The sequence below is a fragment of the Schistocerca nitens genome, chromosome 7 (assembly GCF_023898315.1).
Source record: "Schistocerca nitens isolate TAMUIC-IGC-003100 chromosome 7, iqSchNite1.1, whole genome shotgun sequence".
Taxonomy (NCBI): Eukaryota; Metazoa; Arthropoda; class Insecta; order Orthoptera; family Acrididae; genus Schistocerca; species Schistocerca nitens.
The window spans coordinates 619,923,658-619,946,272 of NC_064620.1; the positions used below are offsets into that span (position 1 = coordinate 619,923,658).

The 22,615-nt window shown below is 48.9% G+C and overlaps 1 protein-coding gene across 1 annotated transcript in view; it reads left to right on the forward strand.

Annotated features, from left to right (window-relative positions):
* The window catches only part of LOC126195793 (apical junction molecule-like), a 147,178-nt gene that overhangs the window by 38,771 nt on the left and 85,792 nt on the right, over positions 1–22,615 (forward strand). Inside the window, exon 4 of the mRNA XM_049934428.1 lies at positions 11,470–11,936. Within this exon, the coding sequence (XP_049790385.1) occupies positions 11,470–11,936 (467 nt within the window). The remainder of the gene's footprint in view (positions 1–11,469; positions 11,937–22,615) is intronic.

Here is a 22,615-nt window from a genome sequence, read left to right on the forward strand (position 1 = left end):
AACTCATTCCTGATATACTGATGTGCATCAGTCATCATACAAACATCATGGTAGCACTAAACTGGCAAAGTTCAAAAACTTTTTTCCACATGTTAGTGATGGCTAATAGCCTGAAAGTAGCATAATGAGTCACACCAGGACAAGAGCTTCTCATTGTCATTGTCATTTGTTCCAAAGTGTAACTGTTGGCTTCACAGTCTACTTTCTGCATCCATTTAGAAGGGACTGCAGTTTGTAGATACCAGTGCACAAAAGCACATACTAAACTCTTATTTGTCCTGTAGGTGGGTGGGTTATGTAGAAAGGAGATTATTTGATGAAATAAATCATGAATATTATCAGAAATAATGCACGGGGGGGACATTTTGTCTCAAATGAAAAAATAGTTACGGAAAGGGATAGCAGCACACAAAAGGATGGTGTATTTTCATTGCTTGGAGCTCCATGCACACGAAAAGAGTGGGTGCCCTGGAACGAAAATGGGAACGAGTGTGGGGGTACTCTTTTTTTTGTTGGGGTTTAAGGGCGCTCAACTACTGAGGACATTAGCACCCAGTCACAATTGTTAGAGCACATAGAATCTAGTAAAACTCAAGGGGTGGGGGGTGGGGGGGACACCAGAAAGTCCTTACAAAGATGCAGATAAAATAAGTAAAAGAGATGTCTTAGGACAAGCCAGTCAAAGTTATAAAATGAAGAACACGAGCAGCTGCTCGAGGGTCATCAGCTAAAATATCCGGTAAAGTAGATGGCAGGGACAGGACAACACGAGATTTACTAAAGCGGGGACACGACAATAAAACATGGCACACTGTTAATGCTTGGCCACAAGGGCACTGCGGGGCTGGGTCACCGGAGAGCAGGTAGCGGTGGCTAAAGCGGCAATGCCCAATCCGCAACCTCATCAGAAGGACCTCTTCTCGCCGAGATGGTCGGGAGGAGGTTGTCCAAGCAGTTGGGAACAGTTTTACTGCACGGAGCTTGTTCCCTTGAAGGGATGACCAAGTATCCCACCACAACGACACAAGCCTCTTACGAACAACCCCACTAACATCAGATGACGGGACACAATGGGAGGCTGGCCGAGGCAGGAGGACTGCAGCCTTGGCTGCAGCATCAGCAGCCTCATTCCCAGGCACTCCTACATGTCCGGGAACCCACAGAAAGCTGACAGGAGAGCCATCATCAGCGAAAGAATGGAGGGACTGCTGGATCCCTTGCACCAAGGGATGGACCGGATAGGGAGCTCCAAGGCTCTGAAGAGCACTGAGTGAATCAGAGTGCATACGATGAATGGCGGTAGCGGCGGGCATACTGAACGGCCTGATGGAGAGCAAAAAGCTCGGCCGTAAAGCTGGAACATTGGTCGAGGAGCCGGTATTTAAAGGTGGCGGCCCCGACGACAAAGGCACAGCCGACACCATCGTCAGTTTTGGAGCCATCGGTGTAAATAAAGGTGTGACCGGCAAGTCGAGCACGAAATTCGACAAACCGTGAGCAATACACTGCAGCCGGAGTACCGTCCTTCGGGAGTGAGCTGAGGTCGAGATAAATATGAACCGGAGCCTGGAGCCAAGGTGGTGTCGGGCTCTCACCCTCTCTGAAGGTGGTAGGGAGGGCAAAATCCAATTGTCAAAGCAGGCGACGGAAGCGGACTCCAGGGGGCAGCAGGGCAGACACATACAACCCGTACTGACGGTCGAGAGAATCGGCAAAGAAGGACTTGTAAGAGGGGTGGTCGGGCATAGACAACAGCCGGCAGGCATACCGACACAGCAGTACGTCGCGCCGGTAGGGCAATGGTAACTCGGCAGCTTCAGCATAAAGACTCTCGACAGGACTAGTGTAGAAGGCTCCGGTCGCAAGACGTATCCCCCGATGGTGGATGGAGTTGAGCCGGCGTAAGAGGGATGGCCGAGCGGACGAGTAGACGAAGCTCCCATAGTCCAGCTTCGATCGGACTATGGACCGATACAAGCGAAGCAGGACAGTGCGATCCGCTCCCCAAGATGAACCGCTAAGAACTCTTAGGACATTAAGGGAACGTGTACAACGGGCCGCCAAATAAGAGACATGGGGAGACCAACACAGTTTCCTGTCCAACGTGAGGCCTAGAAACTTAGTTGTGTCCACGAATGGGAGAACAACGGGACCGAGATGTAAGGATGGCGGAAGGAACGCTTTATATCGCCAGAAGTTGATACAAACCGTCTTCTCTTCAGAGAACCGGAAGCCATTTGCCACGCTCCATGAGTAGAGGCTGTCTAGACAACGCTGAAGGCAGCGCTCCAGGAGGCATGTTCGCTGGGCACTGCAGTAGATCGCGAAGTCATCGACAAAGAGAGAGCCTGAGGCATTAGGTGGAATGCAATCCATAATTGGATTGATCGCGATGGCAAAAAGGGCTATGCTCAAGACGGAGCCCTGAGGCACTCCGTTCTCCTGGAGGAAGATGTCGGACAATACGGAACCCACACGTACCCTAAACTTGCGATCCGTTAAAAAGGAATCAATAAAAAGGGGCAGGCGACCGCGTAGGCCCCACCTGTGCATAGTGCGGAGGATACCTCCTCTCCAACAGGTATCATAAGCCTTCTCCAAGTCGAAGAACACGGCTACCGTTTGGCGCCTTCGCAAAAAGTTTTTCATGATGAAGGTCGACAAGGTCACAAGGTGGTCAACAGCGGAGCGGCGGCGACGAAAGCCGCATTGGACATTAGTAAGTAGTCGTCGAGATTCAAGAATCCAGACTAACCGAGCATTAACCATGCGCTCCATCACCTTACAGACACAGCTTGTAAGAGAAATGGGGCGGTAACTAGAAGGAAGGTGTCTATCCTTCCCGGGTTTGGGTACAGGAACAACAACGGCGTCACGCCAACGCATGGGGACTTGACCTTCGGTCCAGACGCGATAGTAGGTACGAAGAAGGAAGCTTTTGCCCGCCGGAGAAAGGTGTGCCAGCATCTGAACGTGAATGGCATCTGGCCCCGGAGCAGACGACCGGGACAGTGCAAGCGCACGTTCGAGTTCCCGCATAGTAAAGGGGGCATTATAAGTTTCCAGATTCAGCGAGTGGAAGGAAGGTCGCCGAGCCTCTTCTGCCTCTTTCCTGGGAAGGAAGGCAGGATGGTAATGGGCGGAGCTTGAGACCTCCGCGAAAAAGCGGCCAAAGGCGTTGAAGACAGCCACAGGATCAACAACGACCTCATTACCGGAGGTCAGGCCAGGTACCGAGGAGTGGGCCTTAATGCCCGACAGCCGGCGCAGGCTACCCCAAACGACGGAAGAGGGAGTAAAACTGTTAAAGGAGCTGGTGAAAGAGGCCCAACAAGTTTTTTGCTGTCTTTGATGACTCTACGGCATTGTGCTCGGAGTCGTTTGTATTCAATACAATTCGCCAACGTAGGATGGCGGCGAAAGGTGCGTAAAGCACATCGTCGAACACAGATAGCGTCCCTACAAGCCTCGTTCCACCAGGGGATGGAAACGCGATGTGAAGAAGAAGAAGTAGTAGTACGAGGAATGGAACGTTCGGCAGCATTGATGATAACAGCCGTGAGGTATTCGACCTGACTGTCACAACTGGGAAAATCGTGGTCCAGAAAGGTCGCCAGGGAGGAGTAAAGTCCCCAGTCAGCTTTCAGTTTGTTCCAGCTCGAAGGACGTGGGGATGGGGTGTGATGCAGGAGACGAACGACACAGGGGAAGTGGTCGCTCGAATAGGTGTCAGAAAGGACATACCACTCGAACCGTCGGGCAAGAGTGGTAGAACAGATCGAGAGGTCCAAGTGGGAGTAGGTATGAGTAGAGTCCGAGAGGAAAGTCGGGGCGCTAGTATTGAGGCAGACAAGATTGAGATGTTTGAAGACATCCGCCAAGAGTGAGCCTCTTAGACAGGATGCAGGAGAGCCCCAAAGGGGATGATGGGCATTGAAGTCACCGAACAATATAAACGGCGGAGGAAGCTGAACAATCAGGTGCATCATGTCAGCCCGACTAACTTCGGATGACGATGGAGTGTAGACGGTACAAACAGAAAAAGTAAAGGCAGAAAGAGTAATACGGACAGCTATTGCTTGGAGTGGGGTGGTCAATGGGATGGGATGGTAATAGACATCGTCCCGAATGAACAACATGACCCCACCATGAGCCGGAATACCGTCCACAGGGGTGAGGTCATACCGCTCCGAGGTATAGTGGGTAAAGGCAATACGGTCAGTTGGGCGCAACTTGGTTTCCTGGAGACCAAGGACGAGCGGACAGTGCAGGCGAAGGAGCAGTTGTAATTCCTCCCAATTAGATCGAATACCTCTTATGTTCCAATGTAACAAGGCCATCGCTAGTCAGAAAAAAGGGGGGAACGAGACGGCGGAAGAGCTGGTCACCTTGATGGCCGCAGAGGGCCAGGATTCGAGGAAACAACGCTACAACTGGCGGGAGGCGGATCCTGTTCCATCGAGTCATCGCCAGCTGTGGCTGCTGTCCCGGGTTGCGTAGGAGGGGTAGCATCATTTGCCGACGAGAGACCAGGTGAGCGCCTGGCAGCAGAGTGTCCCGGCGAAACTGAGGACGGCCGGGAGCAGCGACTCACGGATGGAGCGTCAGACGAAACGTGCCGGGGTGGAGAGGGGGATAGACTTCTTCTTGGAGGCCTTCTTGGAAGTCCAAGGAGGCACGGGGATGGTGGGCTGGACCCAAAGAAGGTCCTCACGCGTGGGGTCAGTTTTGGAACGCCGGACCTCGGAAGCCGGGGTCCGGGACGTTTCCCCGATGGATGCCTGAGAAGAGGATCGCTTCTCAGGTGTCTGGGGGGGGGGCGGGGGGGGGTAGGGGAAGGAGGAGGAGGAGGAAGGGTGGCCCCTGGGGCAGAGGGGGTGGGGGCCGCGGTGGAGGAGGATTTGGAAGGGAGGGATTTGGGAGGCGGAGGCATAGACCCCGGATGGGGGAGGAACTGGAGGGGGGACAGGATAGGGGTGAGGATACTGTGGAAGGAGTGGACACGACTGAGGCAAACGAAGTTGTCAACGTCACAGGATGGAGGCGGTCATACTTCTTCCTGGCCTTAGAATAAGAGAGACGATCCAAAGTTTTGAGTTCTTGAATCTTCTTCTCCTCCTGATACGCAGGGCAGTCTAAAGATCTAGGCGAGTGGATGACAGGGCAATTAACGCACTGAGGTGGTGGGGTGCATGTACGTTCCTCACGAAGAGTACGTCCACAATCGCCACAAAGGGGCTCATCCTCACTCCGTGACGTCATGTGCCCAAAGCGCATACACCGAAAGCAGCGCATAAGAGGCGGGACGTAAGGACGCACGTCGCACCGGTAGCACATCACCTTTACCTTCTCTGGGAGAACGTCCCCCTCGAAGGCGAGGATAAAGTCCCCAGTGTCGATGCGATGGTCTTTGGCGCCGCGCTGGACCCGCCGGACGAAATGCACGCCTCGGCACTCCAGGTTGGCCCTGAGCTCCTCATCAGATTGGAGCAGGAGTTCCCGATGAAAAATAACCCCCTGCATCCTATTCAGTGCCAGATGCGGGACAATGGACACTGGGATGTCCCCTAGCCATTCGCACGCCTGGAGTGCCACCGACTGTGTGGCGGAGGTGGTCTTTATAAGAACGGACCCCGAACGCATTTTGCTGCAAGCCTCAATTTCCCCGAAGATGTCCTCGATGTGCTGAACAAAGAACATGGGCTTGGAGGTGGCGAACGTCCCCCCCATCGGACGAGAACAGACCAAATAGCGGGTGAAGTACTTCGCCCCAAGCCGGCGGGCCTGTCCTTCATCCCAGGGAGTGGCCAAGGGGGAAAGGGCAGGAGAACCAGAACCAGAGAGAGTACCTTTCTTTTTAAAAGACTCGGCTGCAGAGCGACTTGATACATGTTGACGTTTCATCTGCGAAACGTCCGCTCCGATACCACCCACTCCGACCAGGGGCTCTCCCCACGGGCGCCACCCAGCCTCAGTAAGGGCCACCTGGCAGGATGACCGTTGCCGGGAGTCCTGATGCCCCAAGGAGACGGGCATCTACTCCTTGGCCGACGTGGGGAGGGTGCAGCTCAGGTATCAGCAGTACGATCCCTGTGTTGTCAGGGGGCTACAGCCTAGAGGGTACATGATGACCCCACCACAACGGGCTGGCTACCCTGCTGGATTTCGGGTGCCATGGAAAGTCCATCATGATCGTAGGTGCAGATGGGGACACACTATGGGCGTAACTTGTACAACCCATCAGGCATTTATGCCCAATTTGAGGAATAGTGGGTATGGTTACAACGCCGTTACAATGCTGAGTGCCAAGGTCTTAGTGCACGGAGGACCAGTGATACACCACTTAAGGCGTCCTTCCCCAAAAGGCTCGTACTTCTGTAGAATTTTGAAAAATGGAGGTCAAACCCCAAGGGGGGCCATCAGATGGAATGCCGAAACGGTTGAAACTCCTTTTAGTCGCCTCTTATGACAGGCAAGAATACCTCAGGCCTATTCTTACCCCGGACCCACAGGGGGGAGTGGGTACTCGTATGCTGCTAATGAAACTCACCATTAGTGCTTCTCTTTCTTCTTGTCGTCCGCTGTGAACACCAGTCTCCTCCATAACTGGTATTGTGGGTCCTGATTGTCAGGAAGAAAGATCAATTTGAAGTTACTGTCAAAATTTAGTCACAAATATAAGACAACTATGATACACATGAAAGAGGGACAAAGGGTTTTTAATCATGGAATGAAAATGGCGCAAATTAAACAATAGAAAACCCAGGTTGGAATATTAACAATATTATGAAAATAATAGATTTATACTCACCATAAAGATGACATGTTGAGCTGCAGACAGGCATGAGCAAAAGACTATTGTGTCAGGTTGCATGAACTTACGAACATGTATGCGTGTGCATGTGGGGGGACTTACATCCATTTCAAGAGTCACCAGGTTCATTTTCTTTGGGATTTTCCATGCATTAGTGATACTGAGCCATAGATGCCACCATAAAGAAGGAGTATTTCTTGTGGGACTAGTCAAAAGTGTAGTTCCTTAAAAGGGCACAGCATCCTTTTCAGTAGCACATAAATAAGCCACTATAAGTAACTGATGTGGCCTTGTGACAACTTAAATGGTCTTTCTGTGCTGGTACAGCAAACATCTCAAAGCAAGAGGAAACTACAGCCATTGTCTATCAAGGACATGCAGCTCTACTGTTTGGTTAAATGTTGGTATCCTCTTTAGGAAGAGACTCCAGAGCTAAAAATGATCCCCCATTTGGATTTCCAGGTAAGGACCACTCAGGAGTTTGTTGCCATAGCAGGAGAAACAAAACTGGAATCATACAAGTCTGAGATGGTAAATTGTATCATTTAATCTTTCAGGGACCCTAGAAAATGTATAAAGGGAAATGTACAGGTTGAAGTTAGATGTCATGGGAATTAGAGTAGTTTGATGGTAGGAGGAACAAAATTTCTGGTTAAGTTAATATAGGGCTGTAGAAAGGAACTAAATAGCACTAATGCAGGAATAGGTGTAATAATGAATAAGAAAATAACAATGCAAGTAAGCTACTAACAACAACACTGTAACATTATTGCAGCCAAGATATGTGAAGCCAAAACCCACAGCTGTGGTACAAGCTTACAATACAGCTGGCTCTGCATATGGAGAAATTGAATGTGGTGAGACAAAATACAATATTTGGATAGTTAAGGAACACAGAAATTTAATTGTGACAGCGGTTGGAAATTCAATAGTAGGAAAAGAAAGAGAACATATAGTAGAGGAATGTTGACTGGGAAAAGGAATGAAAGAGGAAGCTGCCTGGTACAATTTTGCACAGAACAATTTAATCATCAGTAACACTTGGTTTAAGAATCATGAAAGAAGGTTACACACATAGAAGACTTGCAGCCACCACAAGGTTTCAGATTGATTATACGATTTTGGGAGAAGAGAATTAGAAATCTGTGTCCAAATTCAAAGATATATCAAGGTGCAATGCAGAATGATCATGATGTACTGGTTATATATTGTAGATTAAAATTTAAGCAATGTCAAGAAGGTAGGAGGACATATTACCTGAATAAGCTGAAAGAGCCAGAGGTTGCTGCAAGTAATGGAGGGAGCATTATGCAATGACTGACAATACCAGGAGAAAAGGAACACAATAAGACAAGTGTGGGCTATCAGCCCACCGGTGGTTTTTGTGAGGCCTGCCAATACAGTCAGAATTTTTTGTAACAATTTATAACTTTCTTGAAACGCAAATTAAACTATTGCATGCTATCATTTAAGAACTGTGACCCTCTGCTAACCTCTGCCTACACAAGAATGGCCCCAAAGCCAATGATATTGCCCATTACCGCAGTAGCAGAGCAATAGGTAGCTTTGAGAGCTGGAATTATGAAGTGAGAAGAGGACCAATTATGTGAAAAGAAAAGGCTCAGTAGAATTCATTTGACAACACAGGAGATCAGAATTCAGTTGTTGAAAAAATATAAAAATGCAGCAAATGAAGCATGCAAAAGTGAATAAAAAGTCAATGAGTGACAGGCAGTAACAAATTGCTAAGCAAGAAAGGCTACAGTCCAAATTTAAGAATCCAGAAGCAGATGTCACTAGGGGAAACTGAAGAGGCCTTTGGAGGTAACAGAAGCAGAAGTATGAATATCAAGAACCAAAATAGACAGCAATTTTTAAATAATGAAGAAAAAGCTGAGAGTATATAAACGGTCTGTACATAGGACGTCAACCTGAGGGAAATGTTATAGAAATGGAAGAGGATGTGGACAAAGATGAGATGGGAGATATGACACATCAAGAACCTGAAGGATCTGAGTCAAAACAAGGTTCATGGAGTGGACAACATCTTGTCATAACTACTAACAGCCTTGGGAGAGCAGCCGTAATGAAACAGAACTATTCCATCTGGTGTGAATATGTATGAGACAGATGATAATTGATTTAAAGGTGGGATAAGGGATCAAACTACAACGTCACTTATTTGTTCCCAATAAAACAATGCCACAAGGGTGAGAATAAAATGGATGAAACATATAACACAATATGGAAAGAAAGGAAAAGCCACAAGAACAAAGGGAAGGCAACGAATACTAAAAGGAAAAAAAGAGAACAAGAAAAGAGAGAAGCTAGGAACAGAAGGGAGTAAAACATGAAAGCAGATTACATTGGCTTGCCAACCACGATAATAAAAAGGGAAAGTCAGACACACCACAATACATTAAAACCTCCACCCTAAAACCATTAGGTTGGAGGACACTGAGGGATGAAGGACATGTGCTAAAACCTACATAGAAGTATAAAACCTACTATCATGGATAAAACTTAAAACTAAAGCTGATGTGGAGGCATTGTCACCCAACACTGAAGACAGCGTGCTGGGAAAGTTAGAAGTCTACCGCAGAGCGGCTAAAAGTGGGCAGTCCAGCAAGAGGTGGACGACTGTCATTTGGGAGCCACAGCGACACTGAGGTGGGTCCTCACAACAGAGTAGGTAACCATGTGTTAGCCACGTTTGGCCAATGAGGAGCCAGCAGAGGACAACTGACTCCCTGTGAGAGGCCTGCATGGATAACTTCCACACATTCATTGTCTCCTTAATGACACACAGTTTTGTTGTGTGTGCTGTTATGCTATTCCATCACACAAAGCCGGAAAACCCATGCAGTGTAAGAGAGAACGCAGGCCAGCTTCAGAGATGCTGATCTCCAGAAGTGATTTCTGCGTCACCTGTTTGGCCCGCTTGTCGGCAATTTCGTTGCCAAGGATTCCGACGTGTCCTGGGGTCCACACAAACACCACGGAATGGTGGGACTGTTCCAGGGAATATATGGACTCCTGATTGGACACTACCAGAGGTTGGAGAGGGTAGCACTGGTCAATAGCTTGCTGGCTGCTCAGTGAGTCAGTACGCAGGAGAAATGACTCGCCAGGGCACGAGTGGATGTACTCAAGAGCACGATATATGGTCGCCAGCACTGCAGTGAAAACACTGCAGCCAACTGGCAAGGAGTGCTGCTCAACATGTCCTCCATGAACATATGTGAAGCCTACGTGACCATCAGCCATTGAGCTGTTGGTGTAAACCACTTCAGAGCCCCCTAACTCGTCAAGAATCGAGAGGAAGCGACAGCGGAGAGCGGCGGGGTTAATGGAGTCCTTAGGGCCATGCAAAATGTCCAGATGAAGCTGTGGTCAAGGCGTACACCATGGAGGTATACGTGAATGGACCGCAAGTAGAGGTGGTAAAGGGAAGGACTCCAGTTCAGAGATAAGGGACCGCACGCAAACCACTAACGTTGGACTCTATCTGGGCCACTTATGTGGAAGATCGACCGCCACGGGTAGGAAAAGGAGACGGTAATTCCAATGGTCAGGGCAACTATGAATGTGTGCTGTCTAACTGGTGAGCAGTTGCACACGTCTGATCTGCAGTGGAGGTACACCAGCCTCCACCAGTATGGTGGTCACTGGACTCATTCTAACAGCTCCTGCCTCTAATCAAACCCCACAGTGGCGCACAGGGTCGAGTAATTGCAATGCTAAAGTCGTTTCAGAACAATGAACCACACGCCAATAGTCAATTCGGGATTGGGCAAGGGCTCTGTAGAGCTGCAGCAGTGTACAGCGATCTGCATCCCAAATAGTGTTGCTCAGGCAACAGAGGGAATTGAAGTGCTGCCAGCACTTCTGCTCAAGCTGACAAAGATGAGGGAGCCAAGTCAATCGAGCATTGAAGACCAATCCTAGAAACTGATATGTCACCACTACAGTGAGTGGATCGTCAATAAGGTAAAGTGCGGGTTCCAGGTCAACGATACAACACCGACAGCAGTGCATGACGCACGACTTTGCGGGTGAAAACTGGAAGCCGTGGGCTGGAGCCCATGACTGCGCCTTGTGGATGGTCCCCTGGAGGCGCCGCTCAGCAACAATAGTACTGGAGCAGAAGTACGAAATGCAAAAGTCGTCTGCATATAGAGAAGGTGAGTCGGAGGGCCCGAGAGCTGCTGCTAGACCGTTAACGGCCACGTGACTCCAGAACCCAACCCAACTGCCGACATACCATATGTTCCAGCAGCTTACAAAGAACGTTGGTGAGGCTGATGGGGCAATAGCTATCCACATCAGGCAGGTTTTTACCCGGTTAGAGCACCAGAATGATAGTGCTGTCCCGCCATTGCGACAGAAAGATGCCATCACACCAAATCTGGTTGAAGATGACTGGAAGATGTCGCTTGTAGTCAGATGAGAGGTTTTATCATCTGGCTGTGGATCCGATCAGACCCAGGAGCTGTGTCGGGGCAATGTGCAAGGGCACCGAGGAGCTCCCACTCCGTAAATTGGGTGTTATAGGATACACTGCTGCGTTTAGTGAAAGCGGGCGTTCCCTTCCAGCTGCCGTTTGAGTGTGCAAAAGGCTGGGGGGTAATTCTCTGAGGCAGTGCCCGGCAAAGTGCCCGGCAAAGTGCCCGGCAAAGTGCCCGGCAAAGTGCCCGGCAAAGTGCCCGGCAAAGTGCCCGGCAAAGTGCCCGGCAAAGTGCCCGGCAAAGTGCCCGGCAAAGTGCCCGGCAAAGTGCCCGGCAAAGTGCCCGGCAAAGTGCCCGGCAAAGTGCCCGGCAAAGTGCCCGGCAAAGTGCCCGGCAAAGTGCCCGGCAAAGTGCCCGGCAAAGTGCCCGGCAAAGTGCCCGGCAAAGTGCCCGGCAAAGTGCCCGGCAAAGTGCCCGGCAAAGTGCCCGGCAAAGTGCCCGGCAAAGTGCCCGGCAAAGTGCCCGGCAAAGTGCCCGGCAAAGTGCCCGGCAAAGTGCCCGGCAAAGTGCCCGGCAAAGTGCCCGGCAAATTGCCCGGCAAAGTGCCCGGCAAAGTGCCCGGCAAAGTGCCCGGCAAAGTGCCCGGCAAAGTGCCCGGCAAAGTGCCCGGCAAAGTGAGAAGTTTAAAGGCTGTGTGGTGCTCCAGGGAAGGGTGCCGCTTATGCCGTTGTAGAGCTCACCAACTCTCTTTAATTGCTTCAGCGATTTCCAGCGACCACCATCGGACTTCTTTATACTTTGGGCACCCTAAAGAGCGAGTGATTGCGTTTTCTGCCTCAGAAACAATTGTGCTAGTCATCTGCTCAACCATCACATCAATGTTACCATGTGGGGGAGATTCAGCAGTGATAGTTGAGGCGAAAGCTCCCCACTTCTCCTCGATCAAAGCCAATTCGGGCAGGCGTCCATGTGCCTGACACTGGGGCAGTGACAGGAAGATGGGGAAGTGGTCACTACCACATAGGTCGTCATACGCTCTCCAGTGGATAGATGGGAGAAGTCCTGGGTTCCAAATTGATAAATCAATGGCCGAGTAACTAACATGAGGCACACTGAAATGTGTGGTGGCCCCAGTATTTAAGAGGCAGAGGTCGAATTGCGACAGTAAAGTTTCGACATTTCTGCCTCAGCCAGTAATCTTGGTACCACCTGACAAGTGGTTATTGGCATTAAAATCTCCCAAAAGTAGGAAAGGTTTAGGGAGTTGATCAATCAGTGCAGCTAATGCATTCAAGGGTACTGCACCCTCTGGAGGAAGATATATATTGCAGATAGTTATTTCCTGTGTCGTCCTTATTCTGACAGCCATAGCTTCAAGAGGGGTGTCACCACAGAATGAGTTTAGGACATAGACGCAAACTCCACCAGACAGTATTACAGTCGCTACGATTCTTTTAATATCCTTTATAGCCACTTTGTACAGGCGTCCACATTGCTGGGAACCAGGTTTTCCTGGAGGGCAATGCAGGTAGCAGGTGTAAAGCTTAACGGTCACCATAGCTCAGCCATCCGGTGGAAAAAACTGCCGCAATTCCACTGGAGGATGACATGAGACTGGGAAGCAACATTTAATGAGGCAGTTTACGTCTCAGTCACCTGCTGCCACCGATTTATGGCCTGCACAGCCTATATCCGTAGTGTGAGGGTATGGCGAGATCTAGGTCCTAAGCAGACGCCGAAATTTTCCATCGCATCCTCAGTCACACAGCTTGTAGGTAGCGATGGTGTGGGTGCCACTGCAATTTCCTTGGCATTAGGAGTCTTCTTTTTGGAATTCTCTCGCTGCTCCTTGGGTTTCTCTGGCCGGGAGGACTTCACTGGCTCAGTCTCTGGGACTGAAGCCATATGACCAGCAGCTTTTGGGCTTTTCAGCCACTGGTGGGTGTCATCTTTCCCACTAGAAGAAAGCTGGGAAGGGAGTGACCCACAGGACCCCATCCTAGCGAAAGAAACTGAAGAAGACTTACACTTCTCTGGCTTAGAATTGGGGACAGATGTCCCCGATGGTTGGGGGGGTGGCGTGTTGCTCCTGAAGTAGGTGGTGCAGGATCAAAAGGGAAGAAAATTCTCCCACCATCACAGGGGCAGGTGGTGTCTTCCGGCTCTGAGAGGTGACCTGGGTTGTCGGAGCTGATCGTGCCAGAACTGTTGTACTGGTGGCTTAAGACAATGCCATATGTACAGGAAGCAGGTGTTCAAATTTTCTCTCAGCCTCAGTGTAGGTCAGTTTGTCCATGGTCTTGTACTCCCTGACTTTCCTTTCTTTCCTACTCATCCTGCCCAGCCTTGGTTCATGGGAACAAAAACAGTCTTTTATTCATGGTCATAGCATCCCAGTTGTCAGCATCTTCACACTGTGAAACGATTAGCAGTCTATCAACAATGGCATCATGAATCATGGGTGTTTTGTAATATGGCATAGCGCAACCATCAGGTTTTGCATCCATTTCAATTTTTCTTTTTTTTTATGTTTCCTGTAACTCTCCATTGAAGGTACCACAAAATGTTCAATAATACTTTTTTTATATCAATGCTGAAATGGCACAAAGTACTTTTTATTCCAAGTTAAGTCTCGTTTTCAGAAAAAGAGTAACTGTATTGAAAATTAAATTTACGCAAATTCTTTAACTAGCACAAAAATACCAAAACTATACAATATTACTTTCATTTTGAATTGTGTGTGAGAATTTCACTTCAAACAGGTTCAGAGAAGTCTTAGAATAATGTGTTTTTTTTATTATAGTAACTGTGATTCAAAGAAACAAAGTGTCTACTTATGACAGCTGTGAGTTTGTAGAAGATTAACTCAATGACCATGTTAGGTTACACTAAAATGAACTCAGAGAAAAAATAATGTTTCCTGTTTTCCAAATCGAAACGGAACAGCCCATATGTGCCCCAGCCATTGGCAGAGTGGGAAAGTCACATGTGGTACACAGCTTAGTGTGGATGAGTGTGATGGGACAGAGTGTGGTGGGGGGGGGGGGGGGGGGGCAGAAAATGGAAGGACGAAATTGGAGAGAAAGTTTAAGTGAAGAGAATGAAATACAAGAAACAGGGCAGGGGTGGATATGTCTGTGTGCATGGCACAGGAGCAAGTGATGATTGAGGCTTGTGGGACAAAGGTATGATATAAGGCAACTCCCATGAACTTCAATCAGATAATCTGATATTGGAGACAATGGCAGTGGTGAAGTCAGAATGCTGGGAACCCATATGCTGTGGGTCATGAAGCCAGGTAGTAGCTGAGCATCTCTTTCTTGGCAGCACATTCTGCCTGTGGGTAGTCAATTGTGCTCTTCACTGCGATTTGAGATGGTCATCATGGATTACCAGTTCAGGTAAAATATCATACAGAAGTTACAGTAGAGCTGGAATACATTTTGATTTTATCGATGGCCCTGCCTCTGATAGGGTGAGATATGACTCTGAAGCATGGTAAATTCCTCTAAAGGAGCTGTAATATTATCAGTTGTGTTGCTGCGTATGGCTAGCCTTGCATTTGGTTCTTCCACAGGCAGATCATTGATGTGGAAAGGGACTGGGAGGAAGTACGGCATAACAATGGACCAGGTTACTTAATATGTCAGGTGGCAAATTTCCACTTTGGGAAAGAGAGAAGATGCCAGAGCCAAGACTAGGAATGCAGTTAAGTTGTCCTGTCTGTGGTAATACGGGGAACATTCCTTAACAAGTGACTGAAGGATTAGAGTCACGAGTGGTACACGAGATATGTTTGGGAGTAGAGTGCTCATCTGTCATGTCCTTACTAAGGTCTTCAGGACATAAAGAGGAATTGTGAGTCATTTCATGCTGAGTAAGAGGGGATGGCAGCTATCTAACTGAACATACTGTCAGTACAAGTAATCTGTAGCTCAGCAACATGCAACACAATTCTGGAATTAAAAATTACCCTTGAGCAGTCTAATATGCCACACTACAAATCTTAATGGTGTACAAACTTTTGGTGGTATGAACTTGCAAAACATGCTCTGTAAGAATTCAGCACAGAACATTATATGATTATAGAGGAAAGAACTGCCAGTTATCACAGAAAAGCAGAGGCAATAATTACAATACAGAGAGGAGGGCCTAGTGCACAACAGGGAGATTTGGGTGGTCAGGGCACCTCAGTTCATGCAGTAGAGAGAGTTTTCGCAACTGTAATTTTGACACACATTCAAACAGCCCACTCTGAGCACTAGGAACTCTCAGGCATTCATCCTTCATGAAAGTTTAGTTTTTTTTTTTTTTATTTGGTTTTAGGGCGCAAAACTGCTATGGTCATTAGCGCCCAGCCCGTGACTTAGCAAACAGTAAAAAACCGAAATTGAAAACCAGCAGCAATGGGAACAGAGTCATAAAATTGGAGAAACTAAAAGCAGAAGGAAGGCTTAAAAATCCACTACAGAAAGGGGTTGGTTGTCCCCAAAAAAAGCTTCAAATGACTGACGTCATTTTACTGGCACTAATAAACTGGAGAACGCGGTCGGCTGAGTGCGTGTCATCTGCTAAAATCGATGATAGATCAGGCGAAAGCTGTAGACGGGAGCGTAACGGATTAAAATAGGGGCATTCAATTAAAAGGTGTCTTACCGTCCACAGCTGAGAGCAGTGGGGACAGAGTGGGGGAGGATCACCACTTAAAAGATGTCGATGGCTAAAAAGACAGTGCCCTATCCGGAGTCTAGTTAAAATTACCTCCTTCCGATGACGCGTTCGGGAGGAAGAGGTCCAAGCGCAAGGAAGAGCTTTCACTTCCCGCAATTTATTATGGGGAAGTGTTGACCAATGCGCATACCATAAATGAACAACTCTGCGACATAAAACGCTCCGTAGATAGGTGAAGGGAATCGGCTGAATAGCTGGCCGAGGAAGAGAGACTGCAGCCTTGGCTGCAATATCGGCCGCCTCATTCCCATAGATACCAGCGTGTCCCGGGAGCCAGAGGAATGCCACCGAGATGCCCCCCACGTGGAGCAAGCGCAGACAGTCCTGAATCCGGTGGGCCAGAGGGTGCACAGGGTAAAGAGCTTGGATACTGAGGAGAGAGCTGAGAGAATCTGAGCAGATAACGTACTGTATCCGCTGATGGCGGGGGATGTAGTGGACAGCCTGGAGAACAGCGTAAAGCTCTGTAGCATAAACCGAACACTGGTCGGGAAGCCGAAAGTGATTTGGGGTGTCACCAACAATGTAGGCACTCCCTACACCTAACGATGTTTTCGAGCCATCGGTGTAAATAAATGTGGCATCCATCATTTGTGCACATAGAGCAGCAAATACCCGACGATAAACAAGTGAAGGGGTACCATCCTTGGGAAATCGACAAAGGTCTCGGAGCAGGCAGATCCCGGGACGGAGCCAAGGCGGTGCTGTACCCCAAGTTGTCAAGAAGGTTTTAGGAAAGCGGAAGGAAAGAGAATGGAGCAGTTGACGGAAGCGGACTCCCGGTGGTAGTAGGGAGGAGGGGCGGCCTGCATACCCTACATCAAAGGAGGCGTCAAAAAAAAGGTCATGGGCTGGATTAGCAGGCATGGAAGACAGATGGCTAGCATAACGACTCAGAAGGACTGCTCGCCGATTGGACAGCGGAGGTTCAGCGGTCTCAGCATAAAGGCTTTCCACAGGGCTGGTGTAAAAAGCTCCAGACACTAAACGTAATCCACGGTGGTGGATAGAGTCAAGACGCCGAAGAATAGACGGCCGAGCAGAGGAGTAGACTATGCTTCCATAATCCAATTTCGAGCGCACTAAGGCGCGATAGAGGCGGAGAAGGTCCACTCTGTCCTCTCCCCAGGAGGTACCATTCAGGACACGGAGGGTGTTAAGGGACCGCAGACAGCGAGCCGAAAGATAAGAAACGTGGGAGGACCAGCACAGTTTTCTGTCGAACATAAGACCCAAGAATTTAGCGACGTCTGAAAACAGAAGGTTGACAGGACCTAGATGTAAGGAGGGCGGAAGAAACTCCTTACGTCGCCAAAAATTAACACAAACGGTCTTACTGGGTGAGAAACGGAAGCCGGTTTCGATGCTCCACGAGTGGAGGCGATCGAGACATCCTTGAAGACGTCGTTCAAGAAGACTTGTCCGTTGAGAGCTGTAGTAGATCGCAAAATCGTCCACAAAGAGGGAGCTCGAGACATCAGGAAGGAGACAATCCATAATTGGATTGATGGCAATGGCAAACAGTACAACACTCAGCACGGAGCCCTGGGGTACCCCATTTTCTTGGGAGAAAGTACGGGAGAGAGTAGTGTTCACCCGCACCCTAAATGTGCGCTCCGCCATAAATATGCGCAGAAAAAGGGGCAGCCGGCCTCGAAAGCCCCAAGAGAACAGTGTGCGGAGGATGCCTGTCCTCAAACAGGTATCGTATGCTCTCTCTAGATCAAAAAATATTGCTACCGTTTGGCGTTTCCGGAGAAAATTGTTCATGATGGAGTGGAGAGAGCAACAAGGTGGTCAACTGCATAACGATGATTTCGGAATCCGCATTGGGCAGGTGTTAAAAGACTGCGGGATTCCAGCCACCAAGCTAAACGGTAATTCACCATACGCTCCAAAACCTTACAGACACTACTCGTGAGAGAAATGGGGCGATAGCTAGAGGGGAGATGTTTGTCCTTTCCAGGTTTCAGAACGGAAACGACGATAGCTTCCCGCCATCGTCTGGGAAAAGTACTGTCGATCCAAATTCGATTATAAAGGCGAAGGAGGTAACGCAGACTATGGGTTGATAAATGCAGCAATATTTGGACATGGATACCATACGGTCCTGGGGCGGAGGAGCGAGAAGAAGACAGGGCATGTTGGAGTTTCCGCATGGAGAAAACAGTATTGTAGCTTTCGCGATTTTGAGAGGAGAAAGCAAGATGTAGCACCTCCGCTGCACGTTTCTTCGGGAGAAACACTGGTGGGTAATTTGAAGAGCTCGAAATCTCAGCAAAGTGCTGACGCAATGAGTTAGAAATTGCGACGGTGTCCACTACGGTATCATGCGAGACTGTGAGCCCAGAGACCGGGGAGAAACTATTCGCGCCTGAGAACCGTCGAAGCCGTCTCCAAACTTCCGAAGAGGGAGTGAAGGTGTTAAATGAGCTAATAAAGAATTTCCAGCTTGCCTTCTTGCTATCGCGGATGACACGACAGCATCGTGCACGGAGCTGCTTATAGCAGATACAGTTGGCCAAAGTAGGATGGTGACGGAAAATGCGAAGAAGTCGTCGTTGCTCACGTATTGCATCACGGCATGCCTCGTTCGACCAAGGAACTGGGGGACGCCGGGGCAATTCAGAGCTGCGTGGTATTGAACGTTCCGCAGCTGTAAGAATAACGTCAGTAATATGGGTGACCTCATCGTCGACGCTGGGAAAGCAACGGTCATCGAATGTCGCTAGAGACGAAAAAAGTGTCCAATCGGCTTAGGCAAACTTCCAGCGTCGCGAGCGCATATATGGCAGTTGAGGCTGCAGCCTAAGGACACATGGAAAGTGGTCATTCGAGTGTGTATCGTCAAGGGCGAACCATTCGAAGTGCCGAGCTAGCGGAACAGTACCGACCGCAAGGTCCAAATGAGATAAATTTATCGTGGAGGCAGACAAAAAAGTGGGGACCCCAGTGTTGAGCCAAACTAGATCCGCTTGGTGGAAGACGTCTAGCAATAGTGAGCCACATGGACAAGGATGTGGAGATCCCCAAAGCGGGTGGTTGGCATTGAAGTCCCCAACCAGCAAATAGGGGGGTGGAAGCTGACCAAGAAAATGAAGGAGATCAGCTCGTGCCATTGGTGTGGACGATGGAATGCATACAGTACAAAGAGAGAACGTGTATCCGGAAAGGGAAAGACGGATGGCGACAGCTTGGAAGGAAGTGTTTAAATGGATTGGGTGATAATGGAGAGTATCATGGAGAAGAATCGTGAGTCCTCCATGGGCTGGAGTGCCTTCAACAGAGGGGAGGTCATATAGGACGGACTGAAAATGAGGGAGAACAAAGCGGTCATGGGGACGCAGCTTTGTTTCCTGAAGACAGAAGATGACCGGCGAGCAGGATCGTAAGAGGATCGACAATTCATCCAGATTGGTTTGAATGCCGCGGATATTCCAGTGGATAATGGACATAGGGTGAACAGAAAATGGAGGAATGTGACCAAAGGTGCTGTCAACTCAATGACTGCTCAGAGCTTGCGACCGACAGCATGGAATGGCATTCAGCCAAAGGCAGATGATCCTGTTCCATAGGTTGGTCAGGAGCAGCTCCTGCCACCAGCGATCGGCCAGTTGACCGGCCACCAGCAGTGCGCCTCGGCGACACAGAAGACGGTCGAGGGCGACTTCCGCCAGGTGGTGCTGTAGATGGGACACGCCTTGGCGGAGAAGGAGAGGAACTGGGTTTCTTTGTAGCCTTCTTGGAAGTATGATGTTTAGAGGAAGGAGGAACCGATGGTTGCGAAGTTGAACGGGCGATCTTTGCGCTGGCCGATCTGACGACCGTGGCACTAAAGGCGAGGTCTCAAGTCTGCGTGGCCGCCTCCTTTGTGGGCCGAGGAGAAGCAAGGACAGTGCTGTATTTTCCTGTCTGAGGCACGGTGGGCTGGTGACAGGCGAATAATTTTCGAGCAGCAAAAGTCGACACCTTTTCCTTCACTCTGATTTCCTGGATGAGCTTTTCTTCTTTAAAAATGGGGAAATCTCGAGAGGAAGCAGCGTGGTCACCCATACAGTTGATGCAGCGAGGGGATGGAGGTGGACAAGCACCCTCATGGGCATCCTTACCACACGTAACACATTTGGCCGGATTGGAACTGGACTGGCTGGTGTGATTGAACCGCTGACATCGATAGCAACGCGTAGTGTTTGGGACGTAAGGGCGAACGGAAATTATCTCATAGCCTGCTTTGATTTCGATGGGAGTTGAACTTTGTCAAATGTCAAGAAGACAGTGCGGGTTGGAATGAAGTTCGTGTCAACCCTTTTCATAACTCTATGAACAGCCATTACGCCCTGGCCAGAAAGGTAGTGCTGAATTTCTTCGTCAGACAATCCATCGAGGGAGCGTGTATAAACGACTCCATGCGAGGAATTTAAGGTACTGTGCGGTTCCACCCGGACAGGGAATGTGTGGAGCAGAGAAGTAAGCAGCAATTTTTGTGCCTTTAGGGCACTGACTGTTTCTAACAACAGGGTGCCATTCCGTAATCTGGAACTAGACTTTACAGGACCTGCAATTGCGTTGACACCTTTCTGAATAATGAAAGGGTTGACCGTGGAGAAGTCGTGACCTTCGTCAGACCGAGAAACAACAAGGAACTGTGGCAACGATTGAAGAACTGTCTGTGGCTGAGACTCAGTGAACTTACACTTGTGAGCAGACATAGTGAAAGGTGAGGAAACCATTGCAGAAGAATCCCCCATGATTACCGGCGTCACCGATGGTGCGCTCCTCCCTCGTGGGGGCCCTCACTGAGGGCACTCCCGCCTTAGGTGGTTGTTCACACCTCAGGTCACACCTCCCGACAAACGGACGGAGGGGCCAATCGGCACTTTCGGTAGGTATCAGTTCGGGTAATTACCCCTCACCGGGCCTGGCCGTTTCCAGGGGGTACGTATGTGTCCTACCTGTCTACCCAGGGCGGGGAATTACGCGTTAATCCGTCACCGGCTACGCATGGAAGTGCGTGGGTCGGCCTTCAGACATGCACAGGGAGGGAAAAAGGAAAAGGAAAGAAGAGGGGTCTCAAACGCCTCAGCGGAGGAAAGGGCAAAGAGAAGAGGGAAGGAAAAGAGAAGGACAAAGACGTGCAAGTGTAGAAAGCAAGGAATGTGTAACAGTTTCGAGCGTCCGTCTCCGGACGTAGGCACAAACCATACTCCCAGAGGGGGAGAAAGGGAAGGAAAGAGCCAGAGGTGGGGGGGGGGGGGGGGGGGGGAACGAAGATGGGGGGGGACGAAGATGGGGGATGGGGAAGGATGCGGAAAGGGAAGGTATGCAGCCCGGAAAGGAAGAAAGGCCACATTAGCTCGGGGTCCCGTGCTCGCTACACACGTATCCACAAAAGAGTTGTGGACCCCCTGGGGGGAAGGTTACAGTTGTCATTCTGACACAGGAAGCTGAACACTGGTTATTAGGTAAGTTGGTGTGTGACATGAGCAGCCAGTCCCATTCTGAGGACACAAACCAGCAAAACGACTGCCCACTGAACTGCAAAAGTTGGCAATGAAAAGCTGTGTGTTGAGATGACAGTAGATATGATGGATCTTCTTCCAGGATATATCACACTTGGCTGCAAAATTCCCATTTCAAAAAATTTTCTTTGACAAATAATTGAGTCCTCTGATGTCTTCCACATGAATCGAAGCTTTTTCTTCGGAACTGAGCCTCTGGGTTATATGTAACTCAAGGCAGTGATTTGGGTCACTGGTGCGGTGAGTTATTTTTGGAAAAGTTAAATTTAATTCGAGTGTCAAGAATACAATGAAAAGGAAAATTTGATCTGGAAAGAATCATTGTCCACTTACCAATAAAAAGATGAGGGAAATAAGTACTGGTGTCAGTGGTGTTGAGTAAGAGCTTACATTATTAAAACTGAATGAAGCTCTAGGCCCAGTGGAATCCATTGATGATACTATACTGAATTTGGAGCTGAATTAGCCCCTCTTTACTATCATCAATCATAGACACGAGGAAGAAAAAACAGTGCCCAGAAGTCTATGTCACACCTGTCTAGAAGAAGGGTAGTAGAATTGGTCCACAAAACTTACGTCCAATATTCATGACATTGATTTGTTGTAGAATGTTAAAACATATCCTCACCTCAAATATAATGAGGTACCCTTAGCAGAATGATCTCCATGCCAATCACACACATTCTGATAACACTCACCTGAACCTTAACTTGCATCTGTTTGTTACCAAAGTACAATCAGCAAAAGATTTGACTGGATTAACTTCTTTTGAAGGGAGGACATGGCTTGTGTCATGAACAGATGTTGAGGTAACTTTGGGTGTGGCACAGGGAAGTTAGTTGGGGCTCTATGTTTTTATATTAATGACCTTGTAGACGTTACTAGCAGTGATCTCTCATTTTTTGCAGGTCATACATTTAGCTGTAACATGACAAATGTCATGGGATTACTCCTACTGTTGCGTCATACTTACTTTGTCTGGTATAGTGCAGCAACTTGACATAGCATCATGTAACGAGTCATTAGAAACCCCTGCAGAAATATTGAGCCATGTTTCTTCTATAGCCATCCATAAATCTAAGTGTTGCCACTGCAAGATTTTC